This window comes from Littorina saxatilis, unplaced genomic scaffold (assembly GCF_037325665.1).
Source record: "Littorina saxatilis isolate snail1 unplaced genomic scaffold, US_GU_Lsax_2.0 scaffold_166, whole genome shotgun sequence".
NCBI classification, from domain to species: Eukaryota; Metazoa; Mollusca; class Gastropoda; order Littorinimorpha; family Littorinidae; genus Littorina; species Littorina saxatilis.
In genome coordinates this window covers 102282-123979 of record NW_027126670.1, presented here as the reverse complement: position 1 = coordinate 123979, position 21698 = coordinate 102282, and the positions used below count along the sequence as shown (strand labels likewise).

The window sequence follows — 21698 nt, the reverse complement described above, 5'->3', positions numbered from 1 at the left end:
CGCGACTTTTTTTGTTTGTCAGTAGCATCACTCCCAAGATAAAACAAAAAAGATCAAATGTACTTGCATGTATGATATCATCTCCAAAACAAAATGCAGCACTTGGATGATATCAGAACAATATTATATTTCTACAATTCAAGTAGAGTGTGTGTGTATGTGTGTGTGTGTGTGTGTGTAAGTGTGCATGTGTAAGTGTGTGTGTGTGTGTGTGTGTGTATGTGTGTGCGTGTGTGTGTGTGTGTGTGTGTGTGTGTGTGTGTACGTGTGTGTGTGTGTGTATTTTTTAGCCTGTTTGCACAGCACCTCCTCGTGTAAATAGCTTTAAACAGCAATAACGTGCATTGTCGATAAAAACACATCTCTTAGATAGAATATGTATTTGTTAAAGAAAAAGAAAAAAAAACTAAAAAGCCTGACTGCACACAATGCCGATTGTGCATGTCCACAAGTGGATAAAATACTACAAGTAGATAACATTGTTCATTGGCTCTATCGACGCCCGTTTTTAACTAATTGCTTCCCTTTATATGATAAACCGTCAATAGATCGTCGTTCTCCCGAACTAACACCTTAGTATGTCATCGAGAATAGAGGATTTTGGGATATCCTTTCATGCGCATTTCGGCGATTAGTCAATGCATTTCGTATCAATAATGTCGGTCTCGCTTGAAATTATGGCTACTTGATATTGATTTCCAAACGTATACGAAGTGACCGTAGGGTCAGTTACTAAAATAGCCCAAAACAGTGAGATATGGAGAACAGTACACAACGAACGGAGAGACTCGGAAACTCGAGTACGGTTTTACGGTGATAGAGTAATGAAAATGGTTGGGAGGTATAATTATCTGGGATTGTATTTTTCAAGCAAGTTGAGTTCTAGTACGGCTGTACAGAATTTGTGTGGTAAGGCAAAACACGTTGTTGTTCGTGTGCTTAGCACTTTATATAGGTTATGGTCTAAAATAAAACATTCCTGAGTCATGAGTCCTGAGTCACTGAGTCGTCGCCACGCTCGAGAACTCAAGTGTAATATTTGAAGTTAAAATCTCCCTCGACTACAGCGCGACAAAATAGCTCAGTCGGTAGAGTCCCCGATTGACGGTGCGCTAGTCCTTACTTTTGTGGTTCCGGGTTCGATTCGCTTCCAAGGCAATTTTATTTGTATTGTTTTCTGAACTTGTAGTTCTTGTATTTTATTAATTTGCTTCATTCAAAACGGGTTTCAACTTTTTCTTGTTTTCTTAACTCTGTGTACTTGTATTTTTTTTCATTTTGATGTATCCTACAGATTTGAATGAGAAATGCCAGAAAAATTGCATAGGCATAAATAAAAAATGTCCACCAAAATACCCGTGTGACTTGGAATAATAGGCCGTGCGTGAAAAGTAGGATATGCGCCGAAATGGCTGCGATCTGCCGATGTGAATGCGTGATGTATTGTGTAAACAATTCCATCTCACACGGCATAAATAGATCCCTGCGCCTTGAGTCCGAGTCTGGAGATACGCGCGCGATATAAGACTTCATATAACATTTTGAGTCGTGTATTGAAAATCGAATATAGTGCATGAGTGCCATTGAACATCTCTCACAATCCAGTATTCTATTTTTAGTAATGGATATTCCCAAGAAAAGGTCAAATGGCATATGTATCATCGCTTGTCGACTGCTGCTTCTGTTATGATAGGCTTCTGGCTTTTCTCATTCAAGTTTTGATTTGTATCCAAGTTGGACAATGTTTTCATGCTTCCCAATGTGAAGGCTTGTGACATGCATGCCAAGACATTTAGTACAGAAATAGGTTCGATCATTGCTTGTATTCCCTTTTCAGATTGCCAATGTTACAACAATTCAAACGACCTTGGTGGACCAGTTCCCACATCTGTTTCAAACAGGTCGTCGTTCATGGATGCTGTTGGGACTTATTGCTGTGTTCTGCTACTTAATTGGTTTGGTGTTTTGCTTCAGGGTGAGTTATGTGCCTGATTAACATTTAAATATTGCTTTGAAATGAAAATGGTAAGAGAATGAGTATAATGATACTGCTTGACCAAACGAAAAGCAGGCCTGACACTTAATCTGAAACCTAATATTTAGAAATTAATCCAAATCAAATGAACTGCCGATATTAATGTGTATTTGCAGTAAGCAGGCATACATGGTTCTGTAATGTTTGACCTAACTTTGGCTGCCAAGAGAATGTGGTCATTACAAATATGAAAATTGTAATTGTAATTATTATTTTGTATACAACGATCCAAAATAGGGTCATCTTATTTGCCATTATTTCCTGATCCCAAAAACATATAAATATGTTATATTCGGAATAAAACAAGCTCTGAAAATTAAAAAAAATATGAACATTATGATTACAACTAAATGTCCGAAATCGATTTAAAAACAATTTCATCTTAGGCCCAAAAGAAAAATATGTCTGTTTCCGGTAACCCGACCGACACTATTTTTAAGCGCCGACCCTAAAGGTTTGTTTCGCTTTTCGTACACACAAAAAAAACCACAAAAAAAAAACAACAACTTCACAATCCGTCGTCACGCGAAAAAAAACCATGGCAGCCAATGACGCCTGGAATCCCTCTGAAGGGTCTGTGGCAAGATTTCCTCTTGCAGTTATTCTAGGAAAATGCGACCACACGCCTGACAAGAAAGTCATACTCATAGCAACATTTTTGGCCAATCTCACCGTAGCTGCTATATGTTTACATTATTTTAGTCAAGGTTTGACTAAATGTTTTAACATTGAGGGGGAATCGAGACGAGGGTCGTGGTGTATGTGTGTCTGTGTTTGTGTGTGTGTCTGTGTGTGTGTTTGTGTATGTGTGTGTGTGTGTGTGTCTCTGTGCGTGTGTGTGTGTAGAGCGATTCAGAGTAAACTACTGTACCGATCTATATGAAATTGTACATGAGAGTTCCTGGATATGATATCCCCAGACAGTGTTTTTCATGTGTTCGATAAATGTCTTTTATGACGTCATATCCGGCTTTTTGTAAAAGTTGAGGCGGCACTGTCACACTTTCAATTTTCAATCAAATTGATTGAAATTTTGGCCAAGCAATATTTGACGAAGGCCGGACTTCGGTATTGCATTTCAGCATGGAGGCTTACAAATTAATTAATGACTTTGGTCATTAAAATTTGAAAATTGTAAATACAATTATTTATGTATAAAGCAATCCAAAATGATTTTTATGTTATTCTTCATCATTTTCTGATTCAAAAAACATATAAATTAATATGTTATATTCGGATTAAAAACAAGCTCTGAAAATAAAAAAATATAAAAATTATGATTAAAATTCAATTTCCGAAATCGTTTTAAAAACTATTTGATCTTATTCCTTGTCGGTTCCTGATTCCAAAAACATATAGATATGATATGTTTGGATTAAAAACACGCTCAGAAAGTTAAAAACGAAGAGAGGTACAGTAAAGCGTGCTATGCAGCACAGCGCAACCGCTACCGCGCTGAACAGGCTCGTCACTTTCACTGCCTTTTGCACTAGCGGCGGACTACGGTCATTGTGAACAAATGCAGTGCGTTCAGTTTCATTCTGTGAGTTTCACAGCTTGACTAAATGTAGTATTTGTGCCTTACGCGACTTGTTTGACATTCACGGCCTGCCTTAACCCCAAAGTGTACTCTGCTCAACAAAACAAAAAAATAAAAATTAAAAAAATTAAAAAAACGACCGACCGACCCTATTTTTTTCGGCGATGTTACCGGAAACAGACATGTGTTTCTGTTTGGCCTTATTCCTGTTCGGTTCCTGAGGAGGACCATTGTTTTTGTACCTAGCCCAGACACGTGCTCCGACACTATCGTGTCTCATCAATGGTCAGGTGGTACTGATGGCGAGTTGTCAACCCATGGTATCCAACTAAGAAGCAAACCACTCTCTGAATGGTAGCTTCTGTTGGCATGGGAGACTACCCTCATCTGACAACCCCAAGGGGATATCTGTGAAGGGAAACACTTTGATTTAAGGCCAAAGTGTGGAATTGAAATTTATTAAGAAATAATTTAGAACTTTAGACAAGTTTTAACCAAGAAATTAGGTTAAAATGAGTGCACATTCTGCTTCCTCCAGTCATGTTGATGTTCCCACTGATTGTTCTTTTCCATCATTTCAGCCAATCAGTGAAAAAGACCTTAAATCCATTATTCTGAAGTCCAAACCAACCACTTGTCCACTTGATGCCATACCCACACCACTGCTTTTTGAGAATCTTGATGTGTTGTTGCCAACTCTTACTCAATTGTCAATGATAGTCTGTTATCTGGTGTTTTTCCATCATTGTTCAAAACTGCACTTGTCAAACCACTTCTCAAAAAACCTAGTCTTGATGTCAATATTTTGAAGAATTATCGTCCTGTATCTAATTTATCATTCTTGTCCAAAGTTTTTGAAAAGGTAGTTTTGAAGCAGCTGTTGTCATATTTGAACACCCATGATTTGATCTCGCACTCTCAGTCCGCTTATCGCCCTTCTCACTGTACTGAAACAGCCCTACTTAAAGTAATCAGTGACATTCTGTCTGCTCTGGATGGTGGTGATGTGTCAGTGCTTACCCTACTTGACCTTTCTGCAGCGTTCGACACGATTGACCATGTCACGCTTCTCCATAGACTTCAGACTCTGTACGGCATCTCCGGTCCACCGCTAGCATGGCTTGATTCCTTTCTTATTGGCAGTACTAAGGATGTGCTTGTCGATGGCCAGATGTCTGCTCCAGCCCCACTTTCTTTCGGCGTTCCTCAAGGTTCAGTACTCGGTCCCATCCTTTTCATCATGTACACTAAGCCCCTCTCCACACTGATTCAAAACCATTCTGTTTTAAATCAGTCTTTTGCTGCTGACACCCAGCTGTATAAACCCAGTCCCCCTGCAGAGACACATTCCGCCATCCAGACCATTCAGACATGCATCACTGATGTTAAATCTTGGATGGTCAATAACAAACTCAAGCTGAATAATGATAAGACTGAAGTCTTACTGCGCAAAAAGAAGAACACTACATTTCCCTCTCCCCAACCTGTTTCTGTTCAAATAGGCAATACCGACATTCTTTTCTCACCATCAGCTAGAAACCTTGGATTCACCCTTTCATCTGACATGACCCTTAACAAACATATATCTTTAGTCTGTAGAGCAGCTTATTTTGAGCTTCGTAAGATCAGCACCATTCGCCACACACTCTCCTCTCAAACAACTAACACTCTTGTCTGTGCCTTTGTTCTTTCTAAACTTGACTACTGCAACTCTCTTCTCTCTGGCTGTCCTCTGTACCTCCTGCATAAACTACAAAAAGTCCAAAACTCGGCAGCACGCCTCATTCTCAAAGCACGAAAACGAGATTACACAACACCACTTCTTCACACACTGCACTGGTTACCTATTCAAGCCCGCATTGACTATACAAACTGTCCACCCTCTGCTTTAACTTCTGTTCTGGCTCGTCTCCTGCTTACTTCTCTGAACTCCTCACCGTCTATTCTCCAGCAAGACAACTCCGTGCCTCTTCTGACTGTCGCATCCTTACCATTCCACACACCAAAACCAAAACCTACGGACAACGCACTTTTACTTTCTGCGCACCCACACAATGGAATTTGGCCCTTTCACATCCGCCACTCTCAGTCACCCCAAGCATTCAAACGAGCACTTAAAACGCACCTCTTCAAGAAATACAACCCCTGATTTTGTTTTCTCAGTCCATCAGTAGGCTACATGTAGTGTATTTGTTGTTTTAGTGATAATGTATATAAACATCTAGGACTGTTTTCAGCATTGTTGATAACATGTTCTGTTTGATTAAGGGTATTCAGCTGGTATTTCCTTGGTTTTTATATTTAGTCAAGTTTTGACTAAATATTTTAACATCGAGGGGAATCGAAACGAGGGTCGTGGTGTATGTGCGTGCGTGTGTGCGTGCGTGCGTGTGTGTGTGTGTCTGTAGAGCGATTCAGACTAAACTACTGGACCGATCTTTATGAAATTTGACATGAGAGTTCCTGGGTATGAAATCCCCGAACGTTTTTTTCATTTTTTTGATAAATGTCTTTGATGACGTCATATCCGACTTTTCGTGAAAGTTGAGGCGGCACTGTCACGCCCTCATTTTTCAACCAAATTGGTTGAAATTTTGGTCAAGTAATCTTCGACAAAGCCCGGACTTCGGTATTGCATTTCAGCTTGGTGGCTTAAAAATTAATTAATGACTTTGGTCATTAAAAATCTGAAAATTGTAAAAAAAAATAAAAATTTATAAAACGATCCAAATTTACGTTTATCTTATTTTTCATCATTTGCTGATTCCAAAAACATATAAATATGTTATATTCGGATTAAAAACAAGCTCTGAAAATGAAATATATAAAAATTATTATCAAATTTTTTTTTTCGAAATCAATTTAAAAACACTTTCATCTTATTCCTTGTCGGTTCCTGATTCCAAAAATATATAGATATGATATGTTTGGATTAAAAACACGCTCAGAAAGTTAAAACGAAGAGAGGTACAGAAAAGCGTGCTAACCTTCTCAGCGCTACGAATACCCCGCTCTTCTTGTCAATTCCACGGGCACTGCCTTTGCCACGGGCGGTGGAGTGACGATGCTACGAGTATACGGTCTTGCTGCGTTGCGTTGCGTTCAGTTTCATTCTGTGAGTTCGACAGCTACTTGACTAAATATTGTATTTTCGCCTTACGCGACTTGTTACTACCTATTTTATTCATGTTTTTATTACTTAGTTAGTGGAAGAATCTTTTGTAATGTATGTTTGATGGTGTATGCTTTTAATTAAGCGTTGTTGACTATGAATGTAGATGTAAATGCTTGTATAACTGTGTTTTAATTTTAAATGTGTCAAGCGCAAAGAGCATAATTGTAAAGTTATGATGTTGCGCTATATAAATGCTCATTTATTATTATTATTATTATTATTATAAAACAAGGGAAATTTGAAAAAAGCCTAAAGGGAGGTAACTCTGTACCAGCCTGCAGATCCAGAAATGGATACGCGAACAAGTTAGATCTAATTTTGAAAAGGTTAAACAGGAAAAGCGGTCAACTTTTCACTGCTGTTCAACACAGGACTTGGAAAAGAAGAAGTTTTCTGCAAGACTTGTTCAATTGGATCGCTTTAAAGGCGATGTAACTTTCACTGTGACCACATTATAAAACATCAGAAATTGTGAAAGAAACAACTGAAAGTCAGCAGAGACTTTCTTCCAAGATTTAAAAAATCTCTTATCAGAGAAAGAGAGAGAAATAAGTATCCTTTCACAGACAGCCTATTGGGAGCATCAGATCCTCCTCAAGGGGGACCGAGATTTACAAAGCAAAGTCCCTTTGTGGGGGACGTATAACAAGGTAATCTAGTCCTGAGGAGGACCATTGTTTTTGTACCTAGACCAGACACGTGTTTCGACACCATTGTGTCTCATCAGTGGTCAGGTGGTACTGATGGCGAGAGTTGTCAACCCATGGTATCCAACTAAGAAGCAAACCACTCTCTGAATGGTAGCTTCTGTTGGCATGGGAACATATATGTATAGGTTACAACACGAGTGGTTTTTTATATGGCTTGTATTTCAGTCAAGACCCAGCGGATGAATATCATCGGGAGACACGAGCCTTTGGCGAGTGGCTCTCGATTGATATTCCCGCTGGGTCTTGACTGAAATACAAGCCATATAAAAAACCACGAGTGTTGTAATCTGTATATCCCATTCTACCATCAAACACAAAGTGTAGACTACTAGCGGCACTGTTGCGATCCGTGTGGAGTGTGAAACAGTGTTTTCAGCGAGACATGGCCTTTTTGCAACCTTAAACTAAGTGACCGTCGCTGAAAAAATAAAACGAATGAGTGCATCTATAAGTACGCGGTAACACTACTTTCAGACCGTTTAAAAGCTTTAAGTAAAGGTTCATAAGTTGCAAGAAAGTAATGAAGTCGTATAGAAATCCATTTAGTTGAAGCGCACAATTCTTTTGCGTTTCAGGTCGGCGGAACGGGGAAACCGGTTTGGCCCCCATTTGGCTTACTCGACTCGATTCAGAATCGATTCCACGTTGTTTTTTTCGAACGCATTATTATACAATTAGTCTTATTGACAGAGAAGCAAATTTTAGGGAACACATATGTAGATTTAACCATTTGCTCCCTATTTGAAATGTATCTACATGATAAACTGTTTTGCGAGTGTGTTTGCATGAACCTAAACTGGTATGGGTGCGAGGAAAACAGGACCCAAGTCTGTCACCGCCGCTTGATTGCATTTTGAAAGAATATGACTGGATTACGGAAAAATACACACATGTTAAGTTCTTAGATACCTTCATCGCCAATGTGGACTTACTGCAGAGCCAGGCAAAAGAGTAGACTTGCTCGCAAAACACGTGAAACAGCTGATGATAGCGAAGCCCAACCGTGCCAGGTAAGGACGGTCTGACAGATTCTCAAAAGTCGTCTGCTAACGAAGCAAGGGGAGGGTACTCGTGTTTTTGTTTTGGTTCGCTAGCATCTGGTTATCTTGTAAGTTGAATGTTCGTTTTTTCCCACCTGCATTGCTTTCATAATGAAAGAAACGTTTGCTTATTGCATCTCATACATCAGATCAGTTCTGAGATTCATTTTTGCGTGCAACTGATATGGTTTTCTGAGCCGTGCAATACGATTTTGGAACTTCATACAAATGTGTCACATTGTTCGGCGCGAGGTCAAAGGTCGGGAGCAAAGTAGTTCTTCGCCCAAATCGGAATCTGCACTATCATATATTTTTTTGAGTCCATGATGTATTTATTGAGCTATAAAAATACAACATATATACCCATACTGAAGTAACAGAGACAAAGAAGGGAGGTCATGGGATATATATATATATATTATGTTTGGATTGAACACAAGCTCAGAAAGTTAAAAAAGATTAGAGGTACAGAAAAGCGTGCTATCCCCCTCAGCGCAACCACTATTGCGCTATACTGAATTGTCAATTTCACTGCCTTTTCCGCGAGCGGGTGACTGACGATGATATACGGTCTTGGTGAACAAATGCAGTGCGTTCAGTTTTATTATCTGAGTTCGACAGCTTGACTAAATGTTGTAGCTTTGCCTTACGCGACTTGTTTCTTTTTAAATTGTGAGGCACAATCACAATTCAAACTGTGTCGCGTGAAATATATTTTTCTGGCACGCTCGACTGCTCCTGGTAATCTAACTCTGACTACGCCGTTGCGAAAACAACTCCAAACTCGTATACTCGTACAAGATAACTATCTGTCCGACGACAAGGTCTATACAGCTGGTAGTCATCAATGTTTTGGCAACTACTGTTATTATGTATACGGCATCACAGTTAAAAGTCTGCAATGTCAACAAATGCGATGACGAAAGCTGTATGTTTCAGGGAGGTATGTACGTACTGCAACTCTTTGACAACTATGCAGCATCATATTCGGTTCTCTTCATTGGTCTAGTGGAATGTGTTGCGCTGTCCTGGATCTACGGTAAGACAGATGACATATTTTGTTGAAGTAAATATTACATATTCACTATGTACGATGTGTCTGTCTGTCTGCCTGTTGGTATATCTGTGTCGATGTCTTTGTGGCTTTCTGTTTGTTTAGCAGCATGTCAGATGCGTGCGCGCTTGTGTATATGTCTTTCTGTGACGATTGGAGTACAGGAAAGTAGGCACTCATACCAAAAATATCAGTAAGCTGAAAAAAGTAATGAATTTTAGAAAACATAGAGTGAGACCAAATCGTATAGTGTATGTATGTATACATGTTTGTGGACATGTGTGTCTGCGTGCATGCATCTGTCTGCCTGTTTGTGACCATGGGACTACAGGCATCCACAACAATCGTTTAGCTTTGAAAGGTTGTGGATTAAAAACACGTTGTGTTGCGAGATATGTCAGCTGAAACTAAACTATAAACACTGATAATCAGTCAGTATTTAGACTCGATATTGATAGGGTTCGCTAGTTCAAGACGGGTCAAAAATCAAAACACAAATAGACTGCCATGGCAACGTTCCAGAATTCAGAATAAAAAAACGAGAAAGTTATGTTGTTGAAACGTTTAATTGATGAAGAAAAAAACCCGTTACGTTCACGGATCTTCGACCCATCGACCCTTTAATTGGACAGACAGACATACACTTATTTTACTTAAAATACACTTATATGACAGCAACTCGCACGGAAGACACAAGTAAGACAAAACAAGGCGAGACGGGTTAAGCTCGTTTCCGCAATGAAAGCGAACGTGTATTACCTTCATAACCCGATTTATTTCATTGCGAGAACATGTTCATGGTAAACGTGACATTATAACGTGTTTGATGGTATGTTGTCAGACCAGTTTCATTATTTGGTCCAAGGGCAGCCTAGTAATCGTCTTTTGTATCATTGTTATCGTCAGAGCTCGAAGGCAAGGTCAGACGCAAAATGCTGGTCTGCCACAAAAGTATCAAACATCGTTGGTATCATCAGTTTGGTATTTCAAAAATAAGCAAAGTAATTTACAGAGAGACACATTGATATTGTGCAGGTATGAAATTTAGAACGTAACCAATGCATGGCCCCAACGCTGTTAACAAGTGTAATATATCAAGTCATACTTGTGATGTCAAGCGTAACCTAGCTGTGTGTTACTTTTCTTCTATATAAAACATGACAGAACTGCTATTATATTTGCAAGTTCAATAAGTTTCTGGAAGTGCAACTTGCGATTGCACAGCTTAGTTTTCAATTGAAAATGAATCGTCGTGTTGATCATCAACATTGATTGGGTCTTTGAGCGTAAATGTTTACAGTTGTTGTCTTCAAAAACGCGAACCCAAAGTTGGGATGGTTCCACATATAAAAAAAAAACAGCCAGACTAAAAACAAATTTGACAATCTATGTTTCACCTGGAGCTCAAACCCAGTTACTCCATGGATGTGTCACGTATGTGCATTGCATGTGTTGCCCTGTTTGTAATACAACATTAACAAAAAAATAGGGGAAATGAAGACACATTCATTGATGTAATCATTTTAGCGCACCCGGCCATACGACTGTTTGGCCAGTCAGGGCTGAATCTAGGTTACCTGCTAAATACTATAGCTGTAAGGTCTGGAACTCGTTTGGTTACCACTCTTGTTATAGCAATGACAAACTTAAATTCTGAATACAAAAATGGCAGATAGTGAATAGGTTTTCAGCAGAAAATGTTAACGTCCCTATTTAGGGACGGTGGGATTAAATGGGTAGCGGTTGTTTCACGTCACCGCACAACACAAACGCAAGCTGCCTTCTTTACATTTTAAAAATGGTATTGTTATATAATGAACTGAAGTTGCAGCAGTGAATTTCATTTGATGTGATCCGTAATATGAACACACATAAACATAAGCTTGATGTTCTGCCAATGCGCCGACAACCCCCAAATTCACTCAAAGGAAGTAAAATGTTCCCAAATAAGATTTAAGACAGTTTTATATTATTTTTGTTTGATGTCTTTGCTGTTGTTGTGTTTTTACACAAGGCATTCAGATGTAACCCATACGCATTTATATTTTAGTTTGAAATATGTCCAATGTCTGCTTTATTGTAAAACGTTTAAAATTATGCACGTGAATAACACAAACAGGCCTTAAAATCGTAAAAATACATTTACTGTGCAAGTCCGATGTCACATTCCGTGCAACTGATGCACATTCACGGTTTACAATGGACACGTCTGGGTCAGTAGCTTTTATTAAGTCTTGTCAATATGGTCAATATCTGGAGGCATGTGATTGTTCTTTGCCAGGGGTATAGTTACTATGGGGCAACCAGTGGGAGATGCTTGACTGCTTGTCTTGCTCGGGCACCTTAAACCCTGGATATGGAATGCCAGATGGCAAGGTGATCCACATGTTTGTCGGATCGTATAGCTCTCCGTGTGTTCTTGAGCAAGTTTGAAAACAAAGCGAGGTAGATTTATTTCCAAGACTGAGATCCAATTGCTAGCAGTGCATTCATAAACACATATTCTATGTTTATTTGGTGTGTGCGATGTTTTCCTCCATTGCTTCGCTGGATCTGTCTGCATGAGCACTGTGTTCGTTCACAGCTGAAATATCCCGACAAACTATTGTGCCAGCAACCAGAGCATTTTCGATCAACACCTTTGCCGGGCACAACAACATCTGCATCGGGTTCAAGCCTCATTTGTGATTTTGTTCCTGCGTGAAACTGGCATTGCTGCCGGCACCAAACTAAGCTAACGACTACAATCAGTGTCTAGGGTGCGCACGATGACGAATATCTGGTGCGTCCCGGGGCCCGATCTGTTTAGGTCTAGTGCGTCCCAGGACCCTCTCCGTGAATGCCTAGTACGTGTGTTCGGCTTCTAGTGCATCTAGGACGCAGGACGAACACGTTTGGGAGCCCTGAAATATGATATGCAACATGTGTTGTGTTTTAGCTTTTCTAATTGTGCATCGATGTTTACGCGGGAATTAAACCTTGCTTTTGAGAATTTGATTTTGGTAGTGCCCGTGTTGTAGGCTCCCCTGGATTGACACTACCGTATGTGAAAATGTAACCGTCTATTCGTTTGATATGTGTTTGATACGAATACATTCGTAAATTGCTTTAGTATGTGAACATTTAATCAACAGGGACTGATCGGATCTTGGACAACATGGAATCAATGCTTGGTAGGAGACCTTCAAAGATTTGGACATTCAGCTGGAAGTATTTCGCTCCCATCGGTCTTGCTGTACGTATTTTTGTAACTCTCTCTACATCCTAAGATGCTACTCAATTGCCGTCTCTCATTTTTTAAAATGTTCGTATCCAAGGATTACACAGAGTCCGTCGTTAATACTCCTTTTTTTAATACAAGATGGAACATGATAATGCTGCTGCTGCTGCTGCTGCTGCTGATGATGATGATGATGCCGATGGTGATGATCACTTCAACCGCGCGTATCACTCTGCCATTGAAGTCTTTGTAATGCATATATACTCCCGCCACAAATTACAGTGACACCCACACCAACAATCCCGCATATACATACATGCACATCAACACAAGCATGCACACACGCACAGAGAAGGAGACAACATAATGCTTCCCTCCTCTCTCCATTCATAATTGCATAATGATAATCAGGAATGGGAATTGAAAATTGGAAGCGCCTAGCCTTACTAGGGGGGTCCGGGGGCATGCCCCCCCGGACATGTTTCTTTCCAAAGAACCCAGATGGTGCAATCTGGTGTCATCTGAGCTCCAAATTTGCATTTAAATTCTGTTTTTAGAATCAGAGTTTTTAGTACCAATTTATCGTTCCTCTAAACTGACACTTAAACTTCCGCTCCTTGACGTACCCCACCCCCCCTCTCACCATTTAGCAAATTGCCATGGGGGTAGATAGCGGTTGGTTGGTGGGACAAATAATGTTCACTTGCTGACGCGCGCACTCCAATGCTGCTGCTGCTGCTGCTTTGCCGCTAATGCAAGAGCGTGTATCCTCTGGCACTCACTTGCCAGAACGTTTGGCGCCAAACCTCCACTACAACACCCTCCCCCCTCCCTCCTTACTTCTAGGTCCCGCCCACATCCGCTATCTCCATTCCTTCCTCTTTTTCTCTCCATCCTTGTCCAGTCCTAAATACCATCGCCTCACCTTCAGTTTAAAAACAATTTATCGTTCCTCTAAATTGACACTTAAACTTCCGTTCCTTGACGCACCCCCCCCCTCACCTCCCCTCATCTCCCCCCTCCGCCCTTGTGGGCCACTCCCTATCCACACACACAATCACACTACGGCCACACACAGACTCTCACCCCATAGAGATGTACTAAGTGACTCTCCCTCCATTCTCTCGCAGACATTCCAAGAGATAACGACTGTTCACGAGTCTCGTACATTGGGCAAAACCAGGGGGGCCATTTACTGTCCTCTTTTTCATACAGGTCAACAGACACATACATACATTTGATATCACTTTAACGGACATCAACAATACAGTTGTCTGTGGACTTCTCCCAACCAAGGAAGCCCTTCCTTTGCCCAATAGACGAGAATCGGTAATCAGTGTTTAGGTAATTTATCGGAGAAAAGATATCTGTACTTGTCTATAACATTATTTGGTATTTGGTCTAAGTACCTTAAGTAACAGGTGCTTGCCCAGTCTCCCATGAGTTTAACTATTTCCCCCGGGACTCCACAAGACACAGCCCACGTTGCGCCGCCCCTTCTAAACCTGTGACTACTAAAATTCCCCGCAGCAGCTGCAGTAAAAAGACGCAAGCGTTTATTAAATTTGGAACCTTTGAGTGGAAAGGCTTGGGACTTCGAGGGTGCCGCGCCCAAGATCCGAAACATTGCAGTTACCGCAGTAACGGGGCACAGAGGATGATCCAATAACACAGGTAATTTCATAGCTAGTGTTTTTTCTTTGCGTTGGATCGTTTTTCCAAGTCACCACAATTGTAACACAGTCATGTTCGGTCATAATGGAAGCTGTCTCTAATCAGCTGTTTTGTCGGGTCAAAAGTGCCATCGTCTTGAAAGAGGTTTGACTTCCTCAACAGTCCAAAGAAAAGAACCAAACAAGCGGCCCAAAACACACAGTCTTCAACATACAAAAAGTTAAGGTCTTTGCGAATAGATAGTAGCACTTCAGGAGTAATCGGCGTCTTTCTCGTAGGTGGACACCCCATGCATTTGTCAATTCCCTTCAAGGTGGTTTTGACATACCAAGAGTCTCTATATGGGTGCTGTTTGCCACATTCCAAATGAAGAATGCGAATTATGTTGAGGTACTGTTTCACTGACGCTGGTTTGATGCGCCTCGCAAGGAACGCAGCATACTGTGACGCTGTGTTTGCTCTGCTGTGTTTGCTCTGACGCTGGCACTGGAAGAATGTACATAGAGTCACAGAACTGTAGGTAGGAATTTAACTGAGTCTGGTAAGTCTTTTTGTTACTTTCCGCAAAGTTCAGGGCGCGATAACCTGCCACCCCTCTCTTCAGTTCCGCACCCAGACTAGCCGTAGCCGCACCTGCGACCAAGAAAGGCAAGCGTCGCACTTGACATATGATCTTCCCAAAAGATTGCGGGTCTGCGTCCGTGGTGGTACCATGATAACAAGTCCACTAATTGGTCCAACTTCCCTTCGTGGAGGCGTGATATACTGTCAGAAATAATATTAACTGATCCTGCCACATGCACCGCAGAAATATTACAATTTATCTTAGCACATTCCCACGCCACTTTTCGTAACAGACAATTAACGTAAGTGTTCGTCGATCGCCCTTTGTTTATGACACCTTTAGCAACAGTACTATCAGTGTGGAAAACCACGCTTTTTCCTCCTCACAAGTGCGACCAGCGTTCAACTGCTTTCACGACGGCAATGATTTCCTTGAAATTTATGTGCAGGGTTTTTGCTGCGGGAATGGCATTTTCAAAACAAGTATAAACCCAGTCACGTTGGTAAAAGGCTCCTGCTGCTGTGTTGCACGCATCGACATACAAATACACGGTACCATTGAACACTGTAAGAAAAGACAACCACCATTGCAAGTCTTCATGAAAGGCTTTTGTAAGTCTAGTTTTGTGCTTTTGCTGCTGCAAAGGTTTTTGTGCGTCAAGTATGCGACGGAGAAAAAATCTGCCTCCCCGAACCACACATGACGCCCAGTTGAGAGAGCCTGCGAGGCTCTGTAGCGGGGACACCCCGAAGCGTCCCGGTACCAAAGCGTCCCGGTACCGAAGCGTCCCACTATAACGCGTCACAGGACTTAGACTTTTTTTTTTTTTTTAAACCTTGACCAAGGGCGGATCAATTCACTTTGGAGGGGGGGGGGGTCAAAATGACTGCGAAGATACAAGTTGACGGCGCCGAAGGCGCCTAAGCCTCTAGGGGGGTCCGGGGACATGCCCCCCGGAAATTTTTTTTTATCCAAAGAAGCAAAATAGAGCTATCTGGTGCATCCTGAGCCAATAAATTACCTCTTTTTTGGGGTGGGTGGGGGGGCTACGTAACCCGTGTAACCCCCCCCCCCCCCCAGATCCGCCCTTGTTGACCTTGATTTGACCTTGACTTGACTAACCATATTTATTTTTTTTTAAATTTAATCTTGACCTTGATTTGATCTTGACTTCACTGATTTTTTAAATCTTGCACAGACCTTGATTTGCTTTCGGTAAAAAAAAAATCACTTTTTGTCCAACTTTTCCCCAACTTTACTTTAGATCTGTACTCACAACACACCAATTTGGATATACTGTACCCGTGTGAACAAGTTTGGGGGAAAAGTCCGTTGGCTTCCGTTCACAAGAGGGATATGTCTATTATAACGGTTACAACTCGCTATTGCCGCGGCCCGTTGTTGCCGCGGCCCGTTCTTGCCGCGGCCCGTTATTGCCGCAACCCGCTATTGCCGCAACCCGTTATTGCCGCAACCCGCTATTGCCGCGGAACTTTCCCGCAAGAAAGATCCCCTGATTCCGGTTTTGTTAAAAACAATTTTGCGCCAGTTAGATGCCATCAAACAACAGAGTTGGTAACTCTGCCGTGTGTTACGCGTGATTGTTCTGAAAAGTGACTATTACATGATTGTTCTGAAAGTCTATTATTTATTTCATCGTAAACATGTAAGCCCTCATACGTGATTGTTCTGAAAGCTTACTAATTTACATGATTGTTCTGAAACTCTACTAAAGGTAAACTTGCTTCACCCGTGAAATGTTGTCAGATATGGAACAATATGTATACCCCAGCCCAACGAAGTTGGAGGGGGGTATACTGGATTCACTTTGTCCATCTGTCTGTGTGTATGTCTGTATGTATATGGAACAATATTTTGATACAATGATACTAAATCTTTAGTGATATTGATATTTATACCCCAGCCCAATGAATACAAACTCAACAAGTAATACGTTTCATACATTGAACATGTCTTCTTTATTGTTCTCAACTCAAAATTCAAATTAAATGTCCAAAGACAAAAATTATTTATAATCTTCAAAAATGTAATGATTCTTCTTGAGTATTCCCAACTCAAAATTCTAATTACAGGTTTAAAGGGACACATAGAAACTTTTGATTTTCCCTCTTTGCCATGCTTAGGTGGCTAGGTCACCATAATGGATCGAAAGGCATGGCAAAGAGGGAAAATGGAAGCTAATTTTTGCCCCTTTAAAGACGAAAGGCACAACAAATAATTTTCACAAATGAAACTTCTTTTTTTTTTATGAACTAAAAATTCAAGTGGAGAGGGGATGAGAGACGTGAGGAGATGTCCGGGGTTGCGAGATGGGTGGGGAGTCTGGGCTATAAAGTTCTTGCACGCGAGACAATATACTTCTTTTGTGTGTGTGTGTGTGTGTGGGGGGGGTATTTTGTTTATCAACTCTCTCTCTCTCTCTCTCTCTCTCTCTCTCTCTCTCTCTCACACACTCTCTCTCTCTCTCTCTCTTCTCTCCCTCTCTCTCTCTCTCTCTCTCTTCTCTCTCTCTCTCTCACACACTCTCTCTCTCTTCTCTCTCTCACTCTCTCTCTCACACTCTCTCTCTCTCTCTCTCTCTCTTCCCCCCTCTCTCTCTCTCTCTCTCTCTCTCTCTCTCTCTTCTCTCTCTCTCTCTCTGTGAATATTTTTGTCATCCTAAATATTGGGGGGGGGGCAAAAAGACATGTTTGCCCCCCCCCCCACACCCCAGGAACAGCAGCTGCCCCCCCCCTTCCCAGTTTCCGACGCCAGTGCACTGAGTACATACGCACACACACACACCACACATACACACACATGAAAGCTAAATGTATTAGCACATCTCTGTTTTCAGTGACACTTGTTTTTTTTATTACACAGCAACCACCAGAATTTTGTATATGAATTATTCAAATGGTTTGATAAAGTGTCAGTTGATATGAACAAACCTCCCCCACCCCCTACACCTAAAAAAAGGGAGTGGAGAGACGGATCAACTCAAACACACATCTGAAGCTGTCGCGCACACAGAAGACGGATCAACTCAAACACACTTCGTTGGGCAGGGGTATACATATAATATATTGTTCCATATCTGACTACATTTCACGGGTGAAGCAAGTTTACCTTTAGTAGAGTTTCAAAACAATCATGTAAATTAGTAAGCTTTCAGAACAATCACGTATGAGGGCTTACATGATTACGATGAAATGAATAGTAGACTTTCAGAACAATCATGTAATAGTCACTTTTCAGAACAATCACGCGTAACAGCCGTGTGTTACGCGTGATTGTTCTGAAAAGTGACTATTACATGATTGTTCTGAAAGTAGACTATTTATTTCATCGTAATCGTGTGTGTGTGTGTGTGTGTGTGTGTGTGTGTGACTCTCTGTGTCACGAGGGGGGGGGTGCACAGGGTGCAGGTGCACCTCCAGCAAAAAAAAAAAAAAAAAAAAATTGGAAAGCTGATTCTATGACCATTTCAAAGTTCAAATGGCACCAGATGGCACCATTTTGCTTCTTTGGGCAAACACTTTTTCCGGGGGGGGGCATGCCCCCGGACCCCCCTAGCAAATTCGGGCGCGAGCGCCCATCACATTCACTTTCGATTCAAAGTGCACCCCCCCTTACAAAGCAACTGATCCGCCCCTGAAGCCCTCATGCGTGATTGTTCTGAAAGCTTACTAATTTACATGATTGTTCTGAAACTATACTAAAAGTAAACTTGCTTCACCCGTGAAATGTTGTCAGATATGGAACAATTATATGTATACCCCTGCCCAACGAAGTTGGAGGAGGGCATACTGGATTCACTTTGTCCATCTGTCTGTGTGTATGTCTGTACGTATATGGAACAATATGTGTGTGTCTGTTTCAGTGTGTATATATATATATATATATATGTGTGTGTGTGTGTGTGTGTGTGTGTGTGTGTGTGTGTGTGTGTGTGTGTGTGTGTGTGTGACTCTCTGTGTCTTTCTCTTGCTCACTCGCTCGCTCACTCACTCAGTCTCTCTCTCTCTCTCTCTCTCTCTCTCTCTCTCTCTCTCTCTCTCTCTCTCTCTCTCTCTCTCTCTCTCTCTCTCTCTCCGTTAGGCCTTAATACAATAAACCATTCTGAGCAGGGCCGGACTACCGGGGGCGTTATAGGGGTTGCGCAACCCCCCCCCCCCCCCTAGCCTAAACATGTACCTCACTTATTAAAAACATTTTTTATTATTGTTTATTTTATGCCGTTTCATGCAAGGAGCGACCATTTTCCTATCTCAGAATAGGACCTACCCATCAGCCACCGCCAGGGGGAAGATCCCCCTGGACCACCACTGGCAACCCCCCCCCCCCTCCTCTTAGCCTAGTCCGGCCCTGCTGAGTACTCTCTCTCTCTCTCCTCCCTCTCTCACTCTCTCTCTCTCTCTCTTTATATATATATATCTCTCTCTCTCTCCCTGTACCTCTTATTCACTCTTTCTCTGTACCTCTTTAAAATCGCTTACTCCTTGTCTCTTCCCCCCCCCCCCCCCTCTCTCTCTCCATCTGTCTTTTCTTGCTCTTTCTTTCTCGCTCGCTCTTTCCCCCTCACCTCTCTCACTCGCATTATACCATTACCGTATCTATATACACGACTAGTGTCTGTCTGTCTGTCTGTCTGTTCGCGATGCACGGCCAAAGTTATCGGTGGATCTTTTTCAAATTTGGACACCGTATTCAGCTACACCCCGGACACAACCTCATCGATGAGATATTTCAACACGTGCTCTCAGCGCGCAGCGCTGTGCGCGCTGAACCGATTTTGTTGTTGTTGTTGTTGTTGTTGTTGTCGGGATCCACTACCAGTAACTCTTCCTTATCTTCTCCAGTGTTTTCAGCCGCGATTATCTCCCTTCCTCCGTGTGGCGTCAATTCATATTCCCGTTACTAGGTTACTATTTTTAGAAGGTCACTTCACGTTACTATTTTTAGAAGGTCTCCAGTGTTTTGCGCGTGTATCTCCTTTCCTTCGTGCGCTAAGCCGGCGTACACCCGGCAAAGCCGGGTCCCAGGCACAGTCTGGTATTTGGCTCTACTTCTTCCCGGCGAAGCCGGTACCCGGCGAAACGGGTAATCATCTAGTATATATATATATGCACCGATGTTTTTCTGTGTGTGAGTTTGTTTGTACGATACCGGCTGTGCCGGCGTGTGCGTGTGTGAGAGAGAGAGAGAGAGAGAGAGAGAGAGAGAGAGAGAGAGAGAGAGAGAGAGAGAGAGAGAGTGTGAGAGAGAGAGAGAGAGAGAGAGAGAGAGAGAGAGAGAGAGAGAGAGAGAGAGAGAGAGAGAGAGAGAGAGAGAGAGAGAGAGAGAGAGAGAGAGAGAGAGAGAGAGAGCTGTACCTCTCTTCGTTTTAACTTTCTGAGCGTGTTTTTAATCCAAACATATCATATCTATATGTTTTTGGAATCAGGAACCGACAAGGAATAAGATGAAAGTGTTTTTAAATTGATTTGGACAATTTAATTTTGATAATAATTTTTATATATTTAATTTTCAGAGCTTATTTATCTCATATTTATCTGTTTTTGGAATCAGCGAATGATGGAGAATAAGATAAACGTAAATTTGGATCGTTTTATAAATTTTTATTTTTTTTTACAATTTTCAGATTTTTAATGACCAAAGTCATTAATTAATTTTTAAGCCACCAAGCTGAAATGCAATACCGAAGTCCGGGCTTCGTCGAACATTACTTGACCAAAATTTCAACCAATTTGGTTGAAAAATGAGGGCGTGACAGTGCCGCCTCAACTTTCACGAAAAGCCGGATATGACGTCATCAAAGACATTTATAAAAAAAATGAAAAAAACGTTCGGGGATTTCATACCCAGGAACTCTCATGTCAAATTTCATAAAGATCGGTCCAGTAGTTTAGTCTGAATCGCTCTACACACACACATAGACACACACACACACGCACACACACACGCACATACACCACGACCCTCGTTTCGATTCCCCCTCCATGTTAAAATATTTAGTCAAAACTTGACTAAATATAAAAAAAAGTCTAAGTCCTGTGACGCGTTATAGTGGGACGCTTCGGTACCGGGACGCTTCGGCACCGGGACACTTCGGCACCGGGACGCTTCGGCACCGGGACGCTTCGGCACCGGGACGCTTCGGTACCGGGACGCTTCGTGATGTACCCTCTGTAGCTGCTGCTTGCTTGCGCGTTGTTTCCGCTGAAACTGCTGTAGCTTCTGTCGTAGCTGTTGTATCTTGTCGTTGCCCAACGACAGTGTGCAGGCCTGGGTGTCAATGTCCACCCCCAGGAAGGTGATGCGCTGGGTAGGCCCCACCACTTTCTTCCAACTGATGTTAAACCCTAATTCTCTGAGTAATCTAATCAAGGTAAAAAGCATTTTTTCACACTCTTCTTTTGTTTCTGTTGCTAACAAAAGATCATCAATATAGGCCACTACTCCACTCATTCCTCGTCTAATCATACACCGTCTCACAGCCTGTGAAATCCTATGGAAATGAGCGGGACCTACGTTACTGCCAAACGGCAGTCTGCTGTCAAAAAGATAAGTAGGTGTTTTGTCATCACCAAAAAACCATTTGAGTCCAGTTACCTGATAGTTCTCTGGGTGGATACACACAGATCCGTATGCTACTTGAAGATCAACTTTAGCGCACCAATAT

At 41.8% G+C, this 21698-nt stretch overlaps 1 protein-coding gene across 1 annotated transcript in view; it reads left to right on the top strand.

Annotated features, from left to right (window-relative positions):
- The window catches only part of LOC138955164 (sodium- and chloride-dependent glycine transporter 2-like), a 41919-nt gene that overhangs the window by 12235 nt on the left and 7986 nt on the right, over positions 1-21698 (top strand). The window contains exons 9-11 of the mRNA XM_070326828.1: positions 1838-1975; positions 9440-9539; positions 12689-12789. Coding sequence (XP_070182929.1) covers positions 1838-1975; positions 9440-9539; positions 12689-12789 — 339 coding nt within the window. The remainder of the gene's footprint in view (positions 1-1837; positions 1976-9439; positions 9540-12688; positions 12790-21698) is intronic.